Source organism: Mobula hypostoma, chromosome 14 (genome assembly GCF_963921235.1).
Source record: "Mobula hypostoma chromosome 14, sMobHyp1.1, whole genome shotgun sequence".
Classification (NCBI taxonomy): domain Eukaryota; kingdom Metazoa; phylum Chordata; class Chondrichthyes; order Myliobatiformes; family Myliobatidae; genus Mobula; species Mobula hypostoma.
Genome location: NC_086110.1, coordinates 28,803,102 through 28,824,054, shown reverse-complemented (window position 1 = coordinate 28,824,054; position 20,953 = coordinate 28,803,102). Strand labels below are relative to the sequence as shown.

General features: G+C 40.9%; 1 protein-coding gene across 7 annotated transcripts in view; it reads left to right on the top strand.

Moving 5' to 3' along the window:
• Positions 1-20,953, top strand: part of chd9 (chromodomain helicase DNA binding protein 9) — a 279,147-nt gene that overhangs the window by 85,959 nt on the left and 172,235 nt on the right. The window contains exon 1 of one of the 7 annotated variants that reach the window (XM_063066869.1): positions 13,483-13,980. The exons of the other annotated variants lie outside the window; for them this stretch is intronic. Coding sequence (XP_062922939.1) covers positions 13,912-13,980 — 69 coding nt within the window. The 5' untranslated portion in view covers positions 13,483-13,911. Of the gene's footprint in view, positions 1-13,482; positions 13,981-20,953 lie in introns of those variants that run through there. 7 annotated transcript variants of the gene reach the window in all.

Below are 20,953 nucleotides of genomic sequence, written 5' to 3'. Positions count from 1 at the left end.
TTGTTGTCTGATTCAGGTTTTTACTTCTTCACTGATGATGTAAAAGGAGGTGTGGTTTGATCCAGATGGATCACCAGAATATCATGATAAATCCAGTTCAGTGTGGTCAGATTACAGTAGTATTTGTTAGAATCTAATATTTATAGCTTCATACCAAGAAATCCAAGATTGTTTAAACGATCTTTGACTTGGTGATATTGAGGAAGAGGTTATTTGCCTGGCACCAGGCCTTGAGCTCTTCCACTTCCTCTCTGTAGGGCCTTCTCATCGTTGTTGGTGATAAGCCCCATCACTGTCACATCATCAGTAAACTTGACAATGTGATTACTCAGGTGTTTGGCTGTATATTCTTGTGTAAGCAGAGTGTATAGCAGTAGGTTCAGCACACTGCTCTGGGAGGGGAGGGGGCACCAAGCTGAGGATGATGGGGAGCGAGGAGCAGTTGTGCATCCTGCCTATCTAAGCTCGGTTGATTAGGAAGCCCAACACCCAGTTGCACAGTGGCGTATTTAGACCGAGGAGTAGGAGTTTGTTCACCAATAGTGCGGAATACTCAACTGAAATCCAGAGGCAGCATTCTGGCATAAGTGTCCATGTTTTTTAGGTGTGTCAGGTGTGCTATGACATCTGTTGTAGAATGGTTCTTTCGGTAAGCATATTGGTGGTTATCCAGTAAAAATGAAAAATACAAATTAGAAAAAAATACGTAAGTTGTTCAAGTACTTCTAACAAATGTCAAGAGTATTTTTTTAATCTGATATCAGTTCTGAAAATTTGTGCCTTGGAACCAGTTCTCAGTTGCTGAAATGTTTGCTTAATCATATTTGTCATGAGGTGAGTGTATTTGACCCTTTGGCTAAAATAGGAATAATTCAGTTTTAAGCTGTAAATTTTGCTTAGCTCATTTTTAACTATTCAAGTACTTTTAATATGTTTGCCATTCTCTGCATCCTGAAGTTTTGTATTATTTTTAATGTCCATGCAGAGAAAGAGTTAAAAGTTTGAGTTGAGGTTTTAAAGTCCCATTCTTACATTCCCCTAGTTGCTTGGCTGTGTGTGGTCTACCTCTCAACCTCACCATTGGTTGCTTTGCAATACGTTGCCTGGATCCAAAGATCTGGAACTTGTTCCCTGAACTTCCCTCCTACCTTGCTTCCTGTTGTAATATTTTCTTTTCATGCTCTTGTATTAACATTCCCTCACAGAGTTGGCATGGAAGTTTCTAATGGAGAGCCCTGGGTAAATTTGTCAAGGTCTAATTATATTCCTGGCATGGCAGCCTTTGATCTATACTGTTGAGAAACTCCTGTCCCCTAAACAATTTTATTTAACTGCTCAGCAAACCCTGAAATTATTTACTATTGAGCTAAATATAGAATCACAAAATTGAAAGGCTGAGATAGAATGGATGTGGAGAAGATGTTTTCTATAATATGGGAGTCTAGGACCAATGGGCACAGCCTCACAGAAGAGGGACACCCATTTAGAAGAGAGATAAGAAGGAATTCCTTTAGCCCAAGGGTAATGAATGTGCGGAATTCATTGCCATGGACAGCTGTGGAGGCCAAATCATGGAGTACATTTAAAGCTGCGGTTGATAGGTTCCTGATTAGTATGTGCATCAAAGGTTACAGAGTGAAGGCAGCAAAACAAGGTTGTGAGGGTTAATAAATCAACCATGATGGAATGGCAGAGCAGATTTGATGAGCACCCTGATTCTGCTATGTCTTGCGGTCTTAAATCACATCAAACCTTTATATAAATCCAATAGTATGCAAGAATTCAAAATGACAACATTGTTTGTGTTTACTGCATCATTGTCCCTGTCCTTTAATCTCAAATTATCTAGAGTAATTATGTAGTAATTATTTCCCAAAGTGATTAGTGGTGACAGTCAGTATACACCCGGGAAGGGCAAATCCTTCTCTACTAATTTAATTAAATTAGTTGGGGAAGTAACCTGAATAATGGATGATTCTGTTAATGTTGCATATCTTGAATGCCACCATATACTGTATAAAGCTTTGTCCCAAGTGTATATGTTAATGTCCATGAACAGAGACAGGTGTTCTTTTGTTGAAGGTGTCCTTACCACAGTGGTCATTTTCAACCTCTCACTGCTATGGTCGAAGAGGCAACAATTATACCGGTGCCTTGGAAGAGTAGTGTGAGCTGCCATAATGACTATTGTCCAGTAGCACTCACATCTACAGTGATGAAATGCTTTGAGAGGTTGATCATGGCTAGAATCAACTACTGTCTTGGCAAGGACCTGGACCCACTGCAGTTTGCATATCACCACAATAGATCTACGGCAGATGCAATTTCAATGGCTCTTCACACGGCCTTAGACCACCTGGACAATACAAACACCTATGTCAGGGTGCTGTTCATTGACTATAGCTCAGCGTTTAACACATCATTCCCACAGTTATGATCGATAAGCTACAGAACTTTGGCCTCTGTACCTCCCTCTGCAATTGGATCCTCACATTCCTAACCGGAAGATCATAATCTGTGCCGATTGGTGATAACATCTCTTCCTCGCTGACGATCAACACTGGCACACTTCAGAGATGTGTAGTTAGTACGGTGCTGTACTCCCTCTACACCCATGACTGTGTGGCTCGGTATAGCTCAAATGCCATCTTTAAATTTGCAGATGATACAGTCATTGTTGGTAGAATATCAGATGGAGACGAGAGGGCGTACAGGAGCAAGATGTACCAGCTGGTTGAGTGGTGTCACAGTAATAACCTTGCACTTAATGTCAGTAAGATGAAAGAGCTGATTGTGGACTTCAAGAAGGCTAAGACAAGAGAACACGAGCCAATCCTCATAGAGGGATCACGTGGAGAGAGTGAGCAATTTCAAGTTCCTGAGTGTCAAGATCTCTGAGGACCTAACCTGGTCCCAACATATGCTACACATGCCCTTACACTTCCACCATTCAGGGCCTCAGACAGTCCTTCCAGGTGAGGCGACACTTCACCTGTGAGTTGGCTGGGGTGATTATATTGCATCCAGTGCTCCCGATGTGGCCTTCTATATATTGGCGAGACCCAACGCAGACTGGGAGATCGTTTTGCTGAACACCGACGCTCTGTCCGCCAGAGAAAGTAGGATCTCCCAGTGGCCACACATTTTAATTCCACATCCCATTCCCATTCTGACATGTCTATCCACGATCTCCTCTACTGTAAAGATGAAGCCGCACTCAGGTTGGAGGAACAACACCTCATATTCCGTCTGGGTAGCCTTCAACCTGATGGCATGAACATTGACTTCTCTAACTTCCGCTAATGCCCCACTTCCCCTTGTACCCCATCCGTTATTTATATACACACATTCTTTCTCTCACTCTCCTTTTTCTCCCTCTGTCCCTCTGACTATACCCCTTGCCCATCCTCTGGGTTACCCCCCTCCCCCTTTTCCTTCTCCCTGGGCCTCCTGTCCTCTCAAATCCCTTTTGCCAATCAACTGTCCAGCTCTTGGCTCCATCCCTCCCCCTCCTGTCTTCTCCTATCATTTTGGATCTCCCCCTCCCCCTCCCACTTTCAAATCTCTTACTGTTTCTTTCTTCAGTTAGTCCTGACGAAGGGTCTCGGCCTGAAACGTCAACTGTACCTCTTCCTAGAGATGCTGCCTGACCTGCTGCGTTCACCAGCAACTTTGATGTGTGTTGCTTGAATTTCCAGCATCTGCAGAATTCCTCGTGTTTGCGTCCCAACATATCGATGCAGCTATAAAGAAGGCAAGACTGTGGCTGTATTTCGTTAGGAGTTTGTCACCTGAAACACTCAAACTTCTACAGATGTAAAATGGAGAGCATTTTGACAGTCTGCAATGCTGTCCAGTATGGGACGGGGGGCTACTGCACAGGATTGAAAGAATCCACAGAAAGTTGTGTAACTCTCGGTTCGGCTAGCAGCTTAATCTAGGGGAAGACAGCCCTCGGCCTGACCAAACTTAAGAAATCTTGTCTGGGTGGATGCTGTACCATGTGTCCCCTGTTACAAATCAGTACCAAAAAAAAACCAAACGGTATACAATATGCGATTAAATGATTGAGCTTTATAATTCTTAATTTGACTATATGGTTAGTAAAGAAACAAAAAAAAAAGAAAAGGGCCTATTCTCATGAAACAGTCTAATGCGCAATGTTGGAGCTCACGGTTCGGTTCCTTTGTTCCCCGTCGACCTCCTCCAAGTGTAGCTGACCCTTGGAGCCTCGCTCCAAATCCACTGCTTCTGGTGGTCTACCAACTCTCTCCATTTACATCTTCTGTCCTCATCTCTCCCCGGCAAAAGACTACGAAATTCCTGCTCCCAGACTCACGAGAAAGAACAACATCCCGCTCATTGGCTAGCGCACATTCCAAAGCCTCTGTTATCTCTAGTCATAACCCAAACATTGCTAATACAGAGAAACCATTATCTTAGCAGTGAAACATTACAGAGAGGCCATTACATTATCAGTGAAACCTTACAGCACATTACAGTTGTTAAATTAGTCGGCTCTGGTATGGGTGTCAACCTCCGTAATATTCAAGACATCTTCAAGGAGCAGAGCCTTCGGAAGGTGGCATCCATCATTAAGGATTCCCACCACCCAGGACATGCCCTCTTCACATTGCTACTGTCAAGAAGGAGGTACAGAAGCCTGAAGGTACACACTTAGCAATTCAGGAACAGCTTCACCCCTCTGCCATCCAAATCCTAAATGGACATTGAACCCATGAACACCACCTCACTTATTGCACTATTTTAAACCTAACTACGTAATATACATATATATACTTACTGTAAATGATTTACTTATTTAATTTTTTCTATGTTGTTATGTATTGCATTGTACTGCTGCTAAGTTAACAAACTTCATGGCACATGCCAGTGACGATAATTCTGATTCATGACCTTGATCTGTCAAGCCTGTTTGAAGTTTATATTCAATGAGAATCCCATGTTAAAAGAAATCATGCAGAAGAAACCTCTGCTTCAGAACTTGGAATGTCAAATCCTTCATAAACAGCCCCACTTATCATCTTCAGCACCTTAGAATCTATAGAGCAGGATTTTCTTTCTCCGTTACAAGGGTCTATTGAACACAGAGAGGAGTACTACTACTGCCAGATGCTGCTCAGCTTTCTGGATTAAGAGACGTTTGTGAGGATGGATTACAAAACAAAGAACTTTATTGAAGGCATTTATGGTTCTGGTAGTGTGGCTTTTTTTTGCTTCTTGGATGCAAAGAGGTATGAAACCTTGAAGAACGTGCAGATGAAAATAATGTGATTTTTAGCTTCAGAGCTTGGAACTATCTGGATGTGGGGGAAAGACTCCAAGTGGTAGAGCAAGAGAAAAGCATCAGTTTAAAGGGAATACAATTGAGACTATCATAGTATTAAAGGAATTGGATGCAATTCATGTAGAAAGATGGCCGTATTGTCTTGAAAGGGAATTTAACTAGTTTCCAAGAGGTTGTCATTTTGATTTGTAGTGAATGGTGCTTGTTGGCTATATTTATTAGTATTCTGGACTTCCAGAGTGTGCAGGGCTTGTTTGCTTTAGAAAATCAGGGGGAAAAATATCCTCAAGATTTAAAAAAAAATAAATTGGCCTCTAGTTTTATTTCTCATTTGTTTAATTAGATTGGATTGGGCAGTGAACAAAAATGAGCAGCTATCTCTGTCTTCCTATTGGTGGTGTTGTGCTTTCACAGAGTTTAGTAATATGCAGTCCTTTGGACAATAAGCCTGTTGAGGAAAATATTATTCAAACAGTGTTGCATTTGAATTAAAAGATTTGCTCAAAATATATTTGGAGACCTGTGTTGGGAGAATTATGGGTATTGACGGGGTGGCAACAGCCCTTATCTTTGCGTGTTTCTCATGTTTTCTCTGTAATCTACACAAAGTCAGTTTATTTATCTATAAAATAAGTAAATTTCAAAAGTTTGTTAATGTTCAAGATAAAATGGTGGCATCATATGTTTGAGTATCCATGCATAAGGAAAAATTATTGGTGTGGGTTTAATTGGAGTTTAATCTTCTGATGTGTTTAGTTTTTGTTAACTAGTATCTTTTGGTCTGTGATTCAGGTTGCAATGCATCAAGGCAGGTTGTAGCATCTCTATGACAAGCTGCACATAACTCGGTACCTATTCAATACTTCGACTTACATTGATGCATGACACCTGCCATGTTTTGATGGTCCATCCAATCTGTTCCTGGGAGAACTCTCTTATCAAATTAGCTGGAATTCATTTAGTATATTCAAAAGAGAGCAGCAAGATTGTGGGAAAAAACGTAATATGTTTAATCTTCTGGTAATTACCAAACCATAAATAGGAGCATCCTTCTTAGTATCACTACAATTTTTGAAATTTACACTGGTATTACTCCTAGTTTTCTGCAGTTTAGATGATGTAATGTGAAAGGAGACAAAAATTTGTTCTTTGCATCTTTAGAAAAATTGCAGTGTTGTAAATGAAAAATGTCTGTATAATTTACATTAGCTGGTGAATTATCTTCAGTAATTTCTGTGTTGCACTCAACTGGCAACATGGAAGACAATCCGACTGATATAAATTACTCGGATTGCCTTCTGTGCTTCAAGTTGAATTCTGCATCCTGCAACATGGCGAATTGTTGTGATAATGCATAGTCAGTGTACCAGTTTGAAAAGAATGATCTTGCAGAAATCGACAAGCAATTTTGTTTTCAAATCTCCTCCCCGTGTAGAAAGGAGTTTCCTCTATTGTTCTCCTATTGATCACAAATACTGTATCTCACTTTTTTACTTCTGTATTCAGTGATAAGAAAAAAAAGATCAAGGATGTATTTTGCAGAGTTGAACTACTCAAGGTAATCTGGCAAGCACCCTTGAAAATGATTATAAATCAACTTGTCTGGGCCTTGAGACATCTTTTAAGTTCATCCTTTCAAAGTAAAAGCAAAATTTATTATCGAAAAACATGCATTTTTACCTAGAGATTTATTTTCTTGTGGACATTTACAGGAAAATAAAGAAATACAATAGAATTTATGAAAAACTATACTTAAACAAATACTGGCAAACAACTAATGTGCAAAAGAAGACATAAAATAATACTGAGGACGTGAGTTGTGGAGTCTTTGAAAGCAAGTCTGTAGTTTGCAGATGAAGTTTAGAGTTGTGGCGAGTGAAGTTATCCACTCTAGTTCAGGAACTTGATGGTTGTAAGGAAGTAACTGTGCGTGAACATAGTGGTGTGGGAGGAGGCTGGTTTTTTGATAACGGATGCTGTTTTTGTGTGGCAGTGCTCCATTTAAATATGCTCAGTGGTGGTGAGGGCTTTGCCTGTAATGAATTGGGCTATGTCCACCACTTTCTATAGACTTCCCTGTTTCTGGGCACTGGTGTTTCCATATAGGCTGTGATGTAACTAGTTAGAATACTCCTGTGTGCGTCTATAGAAGTTTTTGGCGACATGCCGAATCTGTGAAAATTTTTGAGGAAGTTGAGGATCTACCATGCCTTTTAGTAATGGCACATACATGCTGGCCCCAGGACATATGCCCTACTGTGGTAGTGCCAAGGAATTTGAAGTTACTGACCCTCCGATGCCCTAACGAGCACTGGCTCACGGACCTCCAGTTTCTTCCTCCTGTAGTTGATAATGGTTTTGCTGAAGTTGAGTGAGAAGTTGTCGCACCATTCAAGCAGAATTTCAGTGTCCCTCCTATACGCCGATTCATCACCACTTGTAATTCAGCCAACAGCATTGGTTTCATCAGAAAACTGAAATATGGCATTCAAGCTGTAGTTAGCCCCAAAGCCACTGGTATCAATTGAGTAAAGTGGGTGATAAGCACCCAGCCCTTGTGAGGTACCTTGTGCTGATGGTGACTAGGGAGAAGATGTCCATACTGACCTGACCTGCAAATGAGGAAATAGAGGATCCAGTGGCACAGGGAGATATTGACGCCTGGGTCTTGGAGCTTAGTGATGGGTTTTCAGGGGGTGACAGTGTTGAATGCTCAACTGTAGTTAATGAAGAGCATCCTGATGTATGTATCATCATTGTCCAAATGTCCCAGAGCTGAGTGAAAGACTAATGAAGTGGCATCTGTTGTTGACTTGTTGTTGCAGTAGGCAAAATGGATCGGACCTTGGTAACTCCTTAGACAGGAGTTGATGTGCCTCATGAGCCTCTTGAAGCACTTCATCACAGCGGATGTAAGTGCTACTGGATAATGGTCATTGAAGAAGGTTACCATCTTCTTCTTGGTCATCAGTATAACTGAAGCCTGCTTGAAGCATGTGGGTACTGTAGATTGCCGAAGCTAGAGGTTGAAGATGTTCATAAACACTCCAACCGGTTGATTAGTTCAGGTCTTTAGTACTTAGCCAGGTACGACATCTGGCCATATGCTTTCTGTGAATTCACCCTCTGAAGGATGCTCTCATGTTGGCCTCGGAGACTGAAATCATAGGGTCGCCCAAGGGCTATGGGGCTTTGTGCTGGTGCCTACATGTTCTTTTGGTCAAAGTGAGCATACAAGGCATTGAGTCCATCTGGGGGCGAAACCTTGCCATTTATGTGGCTTGGCATTGCTTTATAGGAGGTGTTGGCATTCAAGCCCTGCCTCAGCTGTCAAGCATCCCTCTGTGATTCTAGTGTGGTCTAGAGTTGCCACTTTGCACGTGAGATGGCTTTCTGGAGGTCATACCTGAACCTCTTGTGTTTTCCTGGATCTCCAGACCTAAATGCCACCAATTTAAACCTTAGCAGATTCCCAATCTCTTGGTTCATCATGGCTTCTGGGTCCCTTCAGCCTTTTGCCATCTTTAAGATATTGTTGTTCCATATCCCTTGTCCATTTTCCTCCAAGGTCCACAGGTGGCAGGTCTCCTGTACCTCTGCTTCACCTTAATTTCTTGAGGTATGTGTCTTGCTACTCTAGTGTTCTGCCCCATTGCTCATAAAAAGCTTGTTATTGACAGCCAATTTCAGGTGTTTCATCAATTTTGCAGTGAAAATTAATCAGTCTTTACATAAACAAGTTTGTATATTCAAAAAAACGTGGTGGTTTTGTAATAGCTTTCAGAGCAATTCTAGTTAAAATAAGGTTAATTATGTATTTTGAAATGATTTGCACATGAAAGCCTAAAAAGGAGCTTTGCACTGTCACAGACTGCTTTCTCACCTGACAGTTGGTAAACTTAAACCAAGTGTGACGTTAGCTTTGGTTCAGCTTTTGGCCTGTAATGGTATCTGACCCGTGTAAGCAAAACAGTGACAAAAGCAGCTGGCCCTGGACCGAGTACAGTATCTGTTTAGTGCTAGAAGGTTTTTCTGACAAACCAGGTCACTGTTGCATTAAGGGGTCTGTAATGGAAAGGGATTTGTTTTCCCTCATTCAAGTTATTTTACTGTTTGAGCAACTTAATAATTTCCCAGTGAAACTGTTTATTCTTGTAACTCTGGGCTTAATTTCAGATAGGAAATAATTTGCATAATAGATGCCAGTAATATTAATCACTTGCTTCAGACTTGGGGTAGTGTGTTGGCCCAGCAGCCTTCACTGTTAATTTATTGTTTGCTTGTGTTTTTGATGAGTCGTTGAAGAGGAAGAAGGTAATTTTCTGTTCAAAACTACCGAGAGAAACAGAATTTATGAAAAAGCTGCATTTAATCATTTTGTTTATTGCTGTAACTGAAGTCAAGCTACTACAGGCCAGTGACTGATGACGGTAACAGAATCAAGAATCAAATTACCGTTTTCAAGACTAGTAAAATAGGCTATGAGGAGAGATTGAGTCACCTGGGACTGTACTCACTGGAATCCAGAAGAATATAAAATTATGAAGGGATAAGATACAGCCAGGAAAGTTGTTACCACTAGTAGCTGAGACCAAAGCTAGGGGACATAGCCCCAAAATTTAGGATGGGGATTGAGGAGGAACTGCTTTTCACAGGGAGTGGTGAATTGGTGGAATTCTCTGCCCAATTAAGCAGTGGAGGCTACCTCAGTAAATATATTTAAGACAAGGTTGGATAGATTTTTGCATAGTAGGGGAATTGAGGGTTATGGGGAAAAGGTGGGTAGGTGGAGATGAGTCCATGGTCAGATCAGCCATGATCTTATTGAAGGCAGAGTGGGCCTAACAGGGCAGATGGCCTACTCCTGCTCCTATTTCTTATGTTCTTATGTTCTAAATCATGCCAGACCCCAAGACCAGTTTTGTGCTGCGAGGGTGTACAATGACATCACAGTTGGCACTGTTGTTCTACAGTTTGAGGGTTCATTCCTGTCTGCGTGGAGTTTGCATGTTCTTCCTGTGACAATATGGATTTCTGCCAGCTACACCAGTTTCCTCTCACGTTCCAGTGATTCATCCTGTAAATGGCCCCTTTAGTGTAGGCAATTGGCAAAAGAATCAAAGGAGAGTTGATGGATTTGTGGAAAAGAACTGAAGACTAAAGAGAAATGGGTGGTGGAATGGGACTGAAGGAACTGCATCGCTGGGAGCCAGCATGGATTTGATGGGCTGAATGGCTTCCCGTCATAAGTAAAAGACTTGAGTTTATATTTTTGATTCTCTTTGTTAGAGTTTGGGTATGGAGAGTATTAGGTATGCATAGTGGCAGCCTGCAGCTACCCCATGTGGGAAGAGCCTGCAATCTGCCTTGGCCTGAATAGCCTCCTCACAACCCACAAAACCAGAGATGATCTAAATCCAACTCAGTCCTGACAGATTTTCCAAAATTGCTGTTTAGTCACAAAATGATTTCTAATTCTGAAGTTAAAGTCTCCAGTCAGAATGGTCTTAGTTTTATCTGTGAAAGTGTGGATGTGAATGTTTCTCGTAAACGTCTTTCCAAATGACAGTGTTTAATCGTTAATGTTTATTGATGTCCATTAATGAGAAAAAACGAGTAGTCCTGTTCGACTCTGTCACTCAGTGTAAAGTTTACTTTTGTTCCAAGTATTCTCTAAATGTCATGCAAGTTTATTCTATATTTTCTGCCATGAATGGAAAGTATAAATATTTTCCAATGGGAGAGGAAATTCTAGGTCACCGCTGTATGCACAGTATGAGTATTTAAATGCAGGATTGAATTATTTCTTATGTGATGAGTAAGATTACTCTGAATTGTTGGTGTTTTGGCCATTTGACCTCTTGGATTAAAGATTAGCTTTACCTACATGCGTTGAAAGTTGCAGTGAAAATCGTTGTTTGCCCACCAGTGTCACCAGGCTCCTTGGGCCAATGTAACACGCCTGTGACTTATGAGCCCAACTTGTATGTCCTCGGAGTGTGGGAAGAAACCGAAGCAGGCAGACGAAACCCACGCAGTCACGGGGAGAACGTAGAGATTCCTTACAGACAGCGGCAGGAATCGAATCCCGAGCTTGCAGCTGGCGCTTGTACTAACGGTGCTTTTGGTGCCGTTGCCGCAGGGTTACGTTTTGTAGATTGGTGTGCGGGCCTGTGGCATTGTGTTTATCAGATGAGAATCCCTTAAAGTGTTCCCGTGTCAAATTAATGGCTTACCCCAGCATGACCCTGAGGTTTGTTGGCTTCCCCGGCAAGCTTTGGCACTCCGGATTCTCCTGCTTTGCTTCCTGCTTATCTTCCTGTTTCCAGAGCCTTACAAACACCTTCCTGTTTAATGTAATATTCCACTCCTCCTTCCCACTTGGTGGCTGCATGTTTTTCTAACTAGCCTCTGCAGCGTTCGGGCATTTCTCTGTACGTTTTTGGAGGTGTAACTGGGCACCGCGGTCGCATAGTGGTGAGCGTGACACTATTACAGCTCAGGGCGTTCTTCAGTTCAGTTCCAGCGCTATTCCTTAAGGAGCCTCTGTACATTTTCCCCATCGAATGTGTGGCTTTTCTCCAGGTTCTCCGGTTTCCTCACACAAACTAAGGATGTACCTGGCAGATGGATTGGTCGTTGTAAGTTGTCCATGATTAGGTTAGGGTTAATCAGGTTTGTCAGGGGTTGCTGGGAAAGCATTACTCAAAGGGCCAGAAGGGCCTACTCCGTGCTGTCTCACTAAATAAATGAATGAAAATTGTTTCTATTTGCCACAGAAAGAGGCCATTCGGCCCACTGGGTCCATGCCAGATCTTCGTTCACTCCCATCGGCCTCCTCCTCCTCTCATTTTCACTTTGATTCTTTTACCGAGTACCCGTGCTCAGGAGCTATTAATAGTAGCCAGTTAACCGACTGGCTGTGTGTGGGGGAAGAGAAACCTGCACATCCGGTGGAGACGTGTGTGGACACAGGTAAAATGTGCAAACTCCGTACAGTCAGGGCCAAACCCAGGTTGCTGGAATAACAAGCACACAATGCTACACCACCCATCTGCCTGCCATACTTGTGGGCAGAGCCAAGATAGATAGATAGATATACTTTATTGATCCTGAGGGAAATTGGGTTTCGTTACAGCCGCACCAACCAAGAATAGAGCATAAATATAGCAATACAAAAACCACAAACAATCAAACAACAATATGCAAACTATGCCAGATGGAAATAAGTCCAGGACCAGCCTATTGGCTCATTGTGTATCATTGCGGATTCTCCCGGAGAAGGATAGCACTCTTTCAGTCCATCCTCGCATGTTTTATTGGTGAGGACTGCAAGGTATCTTTAGTGACAGCACCTGCTTCTTCCTTTGGACACTTGTGCTTCAGAGTGTTGTCGCTTTCCATCCGATTAAATAGCCTTGCCCCTCTCCTCCCCCCAATAACTTCACAAGCAGAGATGTTTAATACAAAAGTGCAAACTCTTGAAAGTGCCAAATTCCAAAAAACTCAATTTGTTTCATAGCCATTCTCATTTCATGTAATTCACAGATAGTGTCAGACTTCTTATTAAACTTTTAGACTTTTTAATATATCTGCCTCTACCACCACCCCTACCAGGTAATGGAAAAATGGAGGGCTGTACAGGAGGAAAGGTTTATATTGATCCTAGATTAGGTTAAATGGTTGGCACAACATTGTGGGCTGAAGGATCTGTAGTGTGCTGTAAATTTCTGTTCTAAAGATTGAAATGAGCAAAAAAAGGAAGAAACTGATACAAACATTTTATGAAAAACTTGATACCTCCCTTGCTCATTTTAAATGCTGACTTTGAACGATTGATCCAGTTTACACAGATCAAGAATAACCATTGACGACTGCAGACAGATCTGATTGGCTGTTCACTTTGGTGATTAATGTTCATTAAATGGTGTCTCTGAATACTTTAAATTCTTTTGTGTGAAGGCACAGCAGAAACGAGTGGGTAACAACAAAAAAAAGAAGTCGAGGTTCCAAGCAGATAGATTGGGTCACTGTCAGTACAGCTAGTTTTAATGTTGAATATTCTTGCTTGAAATGGTTGATAGCGAAGTTTAAAGCATTGCTGCTTCCTGGCTCAGTTGAGATCTTGTGTAACCTGGATACAGTTGGCGCTGGAAGTGAAATTTGATTCGTGTTCAGTTCTGCTGTGCTGTGTCAGAAGTGGAGCCATTATGGCCTGCCAATGAAAAGACACTTTTTAAAATGAAGCGCAGTCTTGCCAACAATAGCTTTCTGATTATTGGTTGGTTATATGTTTACTCTTAGGTCAAAGGTAAAAGGAAGTGTTTACAGGAAAAGGGGGAGGATAGGTTGGATGAATGTGAAAAGGTTATTTGGGACCTGAGCCAGTTAAATAAAGAGTTAGATAAAATGAATCTTTTTCTGGTGATAGGTGCTTTTCCTGGAATATGGAAGGATTTTTCTGTCTTCCCCAATGATGACACATTCAGACTGTTGAAAGTGCCGTGCTGCTTGGTGTGACGTATTCCAAAAGCATTTATACTTCGAGAACAATGAACTCAAGGAAAATGCTCCGTTTAGACAGCATTTGCAATTAATGGAGGATGCAGTTTCACAGCTTGCGCAGAATTACATTACAAAATGGTGTACTGCACGAAATCAATTATGTTAACGTAAGAATTCTCTTTTTAAAACAAAACTTGATAGCTGACAGCATTTATTGTGGCAGGCCTTTTTAATCTCCTTCTGAATAAGATGAAATCCCTGATCATTTTAAGCAAAGTTTGAGGCTTCATCTCGGGCTATAATTTTGTGTATGAATTTCTTCAGCAATTGGAAGTATTTGTACTGTCCTACAATGAGGTCAAGCAAAACAAGGAAAAACTGGTGTCAGTAGACAAACGCTTATGAGTTTTATACATGATCTATTTGTTATCTTAGGAGAAATATCATTACATTTATAGTAGGTTGGTGTCTACATTAAAATAGTGGGGGTGGGAGTGTTACTCTGATTTTTTTCAGGTATTCATTATAATATTGGCAGCAGTAAACTTGCAAGCTTTAGTCAGTTCTATTGCATTTTGAGCAAGAATGCGTTTCTGCTGCAGTGGCCTTCAGTTTTTTTTCTGGAAGGCTTACACATAATTTGTTCACTCCAGGAATTACAAGCCCCTAATTTGTGCAAAAACAACATTCAATATTTATGGGGGATTGAAGTGATTTTAGCATACTATAGCAAAGAGCACAATGGCAAAATAGTAAATGCAGAAAAATACACAAATCCAGTCACTTCAAGGATGGATGCAATTCCTTTTATTGAGTTAGAGTCGTTCAGCACAGAAAAAAAGGTCTTTGGGTCCTTTATGTATATTTCCAGTGGGAACATCAGTTTGGCGATCTGCACTGTACTGATCTGCTGGCTGGAGGCATTCTGGGAACCACTGCTGATGAGGGATGCTTTATGCTTTAGTGAGCAGGAGGATAGGCTATGCAACAAAGTGACACTATTTCTCTATCTTCACTAGGAATTACTTGCCAAACATTTAAACTTCTAACTAATCTCACCCTTTCACTTTTTTCATAACAATCCAATAAAGTACCTCATCCTTTTTCAGATTTTTATTGCTAACTATTACCTATAGATTTCTTTCTCTTTTTTTTGGCTCATAGGATTAACAGCTTGAAAAGAATTATTAAGTTCTGAAGTAAAGAAGTATTTGAAACAAAATATTCTGTATCCGTACGTAGACAACTGTGAAGGCACACTTCTACCTTCAAATTCCACTATGCATCACAGCATTATGAAGACCACAGTGCAGTAGTTAAAAATACAACCAAGTAAAGATGACCAGGTGCAGAAACTTCAGCAACCCTCTGTAAAATTATGTATGTACATGGTTCATTAGGAACACTGATGTGCCTACTTGTTTGCTAGTAGCGGTTGGCCCTAGGTAATGAGTGGTTTCCATTTTCACAGACGTTGTCCCCAAGTCAATTTTGTTCATGAATCGGAAAAATCAGTCATTGTGGTAGCTACGCCTTCGCAGTATTGTAATGAATAGCATCAAGGGCATGTTAGAGAGATGAGAAAGAAAATTACCAAAAGTGGAGAGAAAGAGGAAGCTATGTCAGCCATTCAGAAGAGTAAACATATGTACCCCTGTAAGAATTTAGAATTTAATAATATTATAGGTGCTTGTTCATTATAAGTTTGTCCATGTCTCAGGCATTCGTAACTTGGAGACGGTCTGTATGATAGGTTTTCTTGCTGTTCTGTTGAAGCTTGATCCGATAGTTCCAGAACAACTGCCTGTAATTGGATACTTAATTTCCCTCTGGAAAATTAGTGATATTTTTTGCAACTCTCTTTAAAGTCACCTTGAGCCTCAAAAGCTGAACCTCAGAGTGGGATAGTTTTCAATGTGAAGGAAGAGATTATAGCACTATATGCTGTTTGAATTCAGCCTGCCAAATTTGCTTTATCATTTAGTTTTCTTTGCAGCCCTTCTAAATTCCTTGAAGAGTATTTTCCCTTTATTATTACATTTGAAGTAAATGTTCATCTCCCTTTTTAAATATCTGTTAACTTGGCCCTTGTAGCTGTGTTCTATTTTCTTATAGGCCCCTATCCAAAGAAGTTTCTCCTGGTTTTGATAGAACAATAGAGCTGCACAGATACTGGGTTACTTTCAATGCAAAAAAAACTAGCTTTGAAGACCAGACTGGGGGATTTACTGCTAATTTTAGCCATTTTTAACCAAGGTTTTCATAGTCTCCTTTAGTGCTCACTACGGTAGCACAGCGCTTTACAATACAGACGATCCAGGTTCAGTTCCTACCATTGCCCGTAAGGAGTTTGTAAGTTCTTCCTGTGACAGCATGAGTTTCCTCCAGGTGTTCCGGTTTCCTCCCACAGTCCAAAGACATATGGGTTGGTAGGTTAATTGGTCGTTGTAAATTTCCCATGATTAGGCTCAGATTAATTTGAGGCCATGACTCGAAGGACCCATTCTGCACTGTATCATAATCAATAAATAAATCTGTGATGTTACTATTTGCCACCTTTTCATGGCTGTGGTTGTTGTTTAAGAATTAAACAACTGGTTACATAGAACTACTGCCTCATGGTTCTGCCAATGAAAAGATTATTAAAATTTAAATGGCAAAAGTAATACTGTTTGTAGATTCTTGAAGACTTGTCCCATTTATTAAATCTAAAACTGCGACACAGAAGGAAGCTCATAGAAAGACTGTGGGAAATCTGAAGCAGCACACAATAAGGAACTTAGCAGGTCAGGCAGCATCTGTGGTGGGAAATGAACAATGGACTTTCAGTTCATTGTGCTTGTGCTGCATCTGAAGTAACGCAGTTTCCCAAAATTTTCTCCCCATCTGTTTTACATTAAATTGTGATGCTACCAGAGATTTTATGTTTAAATCCAACAAAAAAAAATCCTGTGTCATCTTTCCTGGGGGGTTGGGGGGGATGCACTACTGAGAAGTTATACACGACTTGTAGTTCGTGGGTGGCAAAAAACACGTGAGTTAAACCTGTGTTAATTGTCACAATTCATACCTCTGGAACCAAAAACACAAGGTAAAGATTGCCAGACAGCCTCAGTATTATGAAGGGGCAGTGGATAAAAACATTCACGTGGAAGCATCACTAACAATATCTAAGTTCCAAGGGTATCCCCTGATTACGAATAAGTATGTGTAGTTCTATGCGTCGTATGCATAAAGCGACACCATGTGTTTTGACTAGTAAGTCACTGTGATGTCATGTGGCTTTGTAGCCTGCCACTGACCCGAGAGTGTTTCACAGCTCCCCACTGCAAAACCTGGCAATTATTAAAATGGTAATATTTTGGCTGTGTTTCTTTATTATTACTTTAAAGTTAGGCAGCAATAGTTGGTCATAATTATTAAATATGTAAGGCCACATATTTGTCTCCAAAATTGGAGATATATCTGTTTCAAAGCAGCTGCCCCACTGTGTATTTTGCCAAGGACGACCATATCTGCAAAATTAACTCAGCAGTATTGAGCATATTTAATTTAAATGTGGTGTTGGCCTCATGTGACATACAGTGGACTAAAGAAAACTACAAATGCATGAGAGATTTATTTATTTATTGAGATGTGGTGCGAAATAGGCCCTTCTGGCCTTTCAAGTCGTGCCGCCCAAAGACCCCAAATTTAGCCATAGCCTAATCACAAGAGAGGTTACAATAACCGATTAATCTACTAACCAGTGTGACTTTGGACTGAGGGAGGAAACCAGAGCACCCGGAGAAAACCCACGCATTCCAAGGGAAAGATGTACAGATTCCTTACAGAGGACATCAGAATTGAACTCTGAACTCTGATGCCCTGAGCTGTAATAGCATTGTGCTAACCACTGCGCTATCATGTCACCAGGCATGAGAGAAGAGCTAGCCAGAGTTGATTGAAAGGGAATTCTAGCAAGGGCGAGGGCAGAGCAGCAATGGCTGAACTTTCTGGGAACAAGTCGGATGGCTCAGAATTGATCAGTTCCAAACAAGAAGTAGTATGAAGGATGAGGCAACTGTGGCTGACGGGAAGTCAAAGACAGCATAAAATCAAAGGAGAGGTCTTACAATAGAGCAAGAATAGTGGAAACTATAGGATTTGGGAGGCTTTTAAAAACACAACAGAAGGCATCTAAAAAAGCAATAAGCAAATAAAAGATGAAATATGAAGGTAAGCTCACCAATAATATAAAGGAGGATACCAAATTCTTTTTTTCAGACTCGATGGGCTGAATGGCCGACCTGCTTCTTTGTCTTATCGTCTTATAAGGTGTAAAAGAAGGAGAGAATGGATATGGGACTGCTGGAAAATGTAGCCAGGGAGGTAGTTATTGGGGAACAAAAAAGGTGACAAACTCTTAAGTATTTTGTATCAAGCTTCACTGTGGAAGACACCAGCAGTATGTCAGAAATTCAAGAGTGTCAGGGGGCAGAAGGGAGTGTTGTTGTTATTACTAAGGAGAAGGTGTTTGGGAAGCTGAAAAGTCTGAATATAGAAAAGTTATCTGGACCAAATGGACTACTAGGTTCCGAAAGAAGTAGCTGAAGAGATTGTAGAGACAATAGTAGTCATCTTTCAAAAATCAATAGATTCTAGAATGGTTCCAGAGGACTAGAAAATTGTAAATGTCTCTGCACTCTTAAAGTAGGGAGGGAGTCAAAAGACATAAATTGTAGGCCAGTAAGCCTGACTTCAGCAGTAAGGAAGATGTTGGTGTCCATTATTTGGATAAGGTTTTGGAGTACTTGGAGGCACAAGATAAAATGAGTCGAAGTCAGCATTGTTTCCTTAAGGGGAAATCTTGCCTGACAAATCAGTTGGAATTCTTTGAGGACAAATCAGACAAGATAGACAGAGTAGAGTCAGTGGTTATTTTTTATTTGGATTTTCAGAGGGCCTTGGACAAAGTGCCACACATGTGGCTGCCCATAGGAAAGATACAGGCTTGGAGAGAAGATTGGCTGACTAGCAGAAGGTAACGAGTGAGAGTAAAGGGGCCTGTTCTGATTGACTGCCAGTGACTTGTGGTGTTTTGCAGGGGTCAGTGTTGGGACAGCTTTTTACATTATTTGTCAATGATTTGGATGATGGAATCGATAGCTTTGTGGCCAAGTTTGCAGGTGAAATTAAGATAAGTTCAGGAGCAGGTAGTGTTCAGGAAGCAGGGAGTCTGTAGAAGCACTTTGATTGGGTGGATGGGCAAAGAAATGGCAGATGGAATACAATGTAAGGAAGTGTATGGACATGCACTTTGGTAGAAGGAATAAAGGTGTAGACTATTTTCTTAACAATGAGGAATTTTAAAAATCAGAGATGCAAAGGGACTTGGGAGTCCTTGTGCAGGATTCCCCAAAGGGAACTTGCAGATTGAGTCAGTGATAAGAAGAAAATACAATGTTAGAATTCATTTTGAGATGATAAGACTATAAAAGCAAGGATGTAATGCTGAGGCTTTAGAAGGCATTGGCCAGATTGCACTTCAAAGTTCAAAGTAAATTTATTATCAAAATACAGATATGTCACCATATGAAACCCTGAAATTCATTTTCTTGCGGATATTCCCATTAAGTAAAAAGAAACACCAGAGAATCGAAAAACCGCAGACAAGACAGACAACCGGTGTGCAAAAGATAGCAAACTGTGCAAATACATAAAGAAAAAAAACTATAAATATTGAGAACATGAGATGAAGAGTCCTTGAAAGTGAGTCTGTAGGTTGTGGGAACAGTTTAGTGTTGAGTTGAGGGAGCTTTCCTTTCTGGTTAAAGAGCCTGATGGAGGAGGGGTAATAAATCTCCCTGAACCTGGTGCTGTGGGCCATGAGGCTCCAGTACCACCTCCCTGATGGCAGAAATGAGTATGGCCTGGATGTTGGGGGTCCCTGATGATGGATGCTGCTTTTCTGCAACAGTGCTTCTTGTCGATGTGCTTAATGGTGAGGAGGGCTTTACCCATGATGGTCTGGGCTATATCTAATACTTTTTGTAGACTTTTCTGTTGAAGGGCATTGGTGTTTCTATATACCAGATCATCACGTAAACAGTCTTGGAGCATTGTGAGCAATTTTGAACCCCTTGTCTCAGGAAGGATGTGCTGGAATTAGAGAAGGTCTAGAGAAAGTTCACCGGAAAAATGTCAGGAATGAAAAGTTTAATGTATAAGGAGCATTTGATGGCTCTGGCCCTGAACTCGCTGGAGTTTAGAAGAACGAGGGGGATATCATATTGAAACCTGTCGACTATTGAAAGGCAGTAATAGACTGGATGTGGTGACGATGTTTCCTATAGTGGGGGAGTCCAGGACAAGAGGGCACAACCTCAAGATAGAAGGATGTCCCTTTACAACAGAGATGAGGAATTCCTTTAGCCAGAGGGTGGTGAATCTGTGGAACTTAGTGCCGCAGACAGCTGTGAAGGCCAAGTCATTGGGTAAATTTAAAGCTTGAAATTTAAAGGATGTTGATACATTTTGGATTAGTGAGGGTGTCTAAAGTTCTGAGGAAAAGGCAGGAGAATGGGGTTGAGAGGGATAATAAATCAGCCATGGTTAAATGGCAGAGGATACTTGACAGGCTGAATGTTCAAATTTGCTCCTATAGTCTTGTGCTTTTATTGTAAATAAGTAAACTTTAGTTTACTTTGATGATTGATGGAATTGCCCAGATACATACAATAGATATTACAAAGTGGTGGTGTGTTATCCCTTTCAGATAGAGATGGGAGAGAATCTGTTGAGGACTAAGGAAATATCCAAATAATTGTGTCTATATGGAAGATGATGCAAAAAAAATCTTCACTGGAAATGTTTGAGAGTAACTATCTGCTGTGAATGAGTTGAAAGAAATTGCAGTTGGTTTTAAAATAAAAAAGCTAAATTTGAAGAAATGTTATGTGACTGAAAGCCAATACATACTCAAGTCATAATGATGTATATGTCAAGGATTTGGAAGAGATGGACATGCTGTTTTCTGATTTAAAAATTCATTGTTTCTGGTACAGATGGTACAGAAGATAGTCAATCTAGACCCACAGTTTCATAAAAGAAGGGAGAAGGAAATGAGAAACTATTGATTAATTAGCCTGATGTCACTGA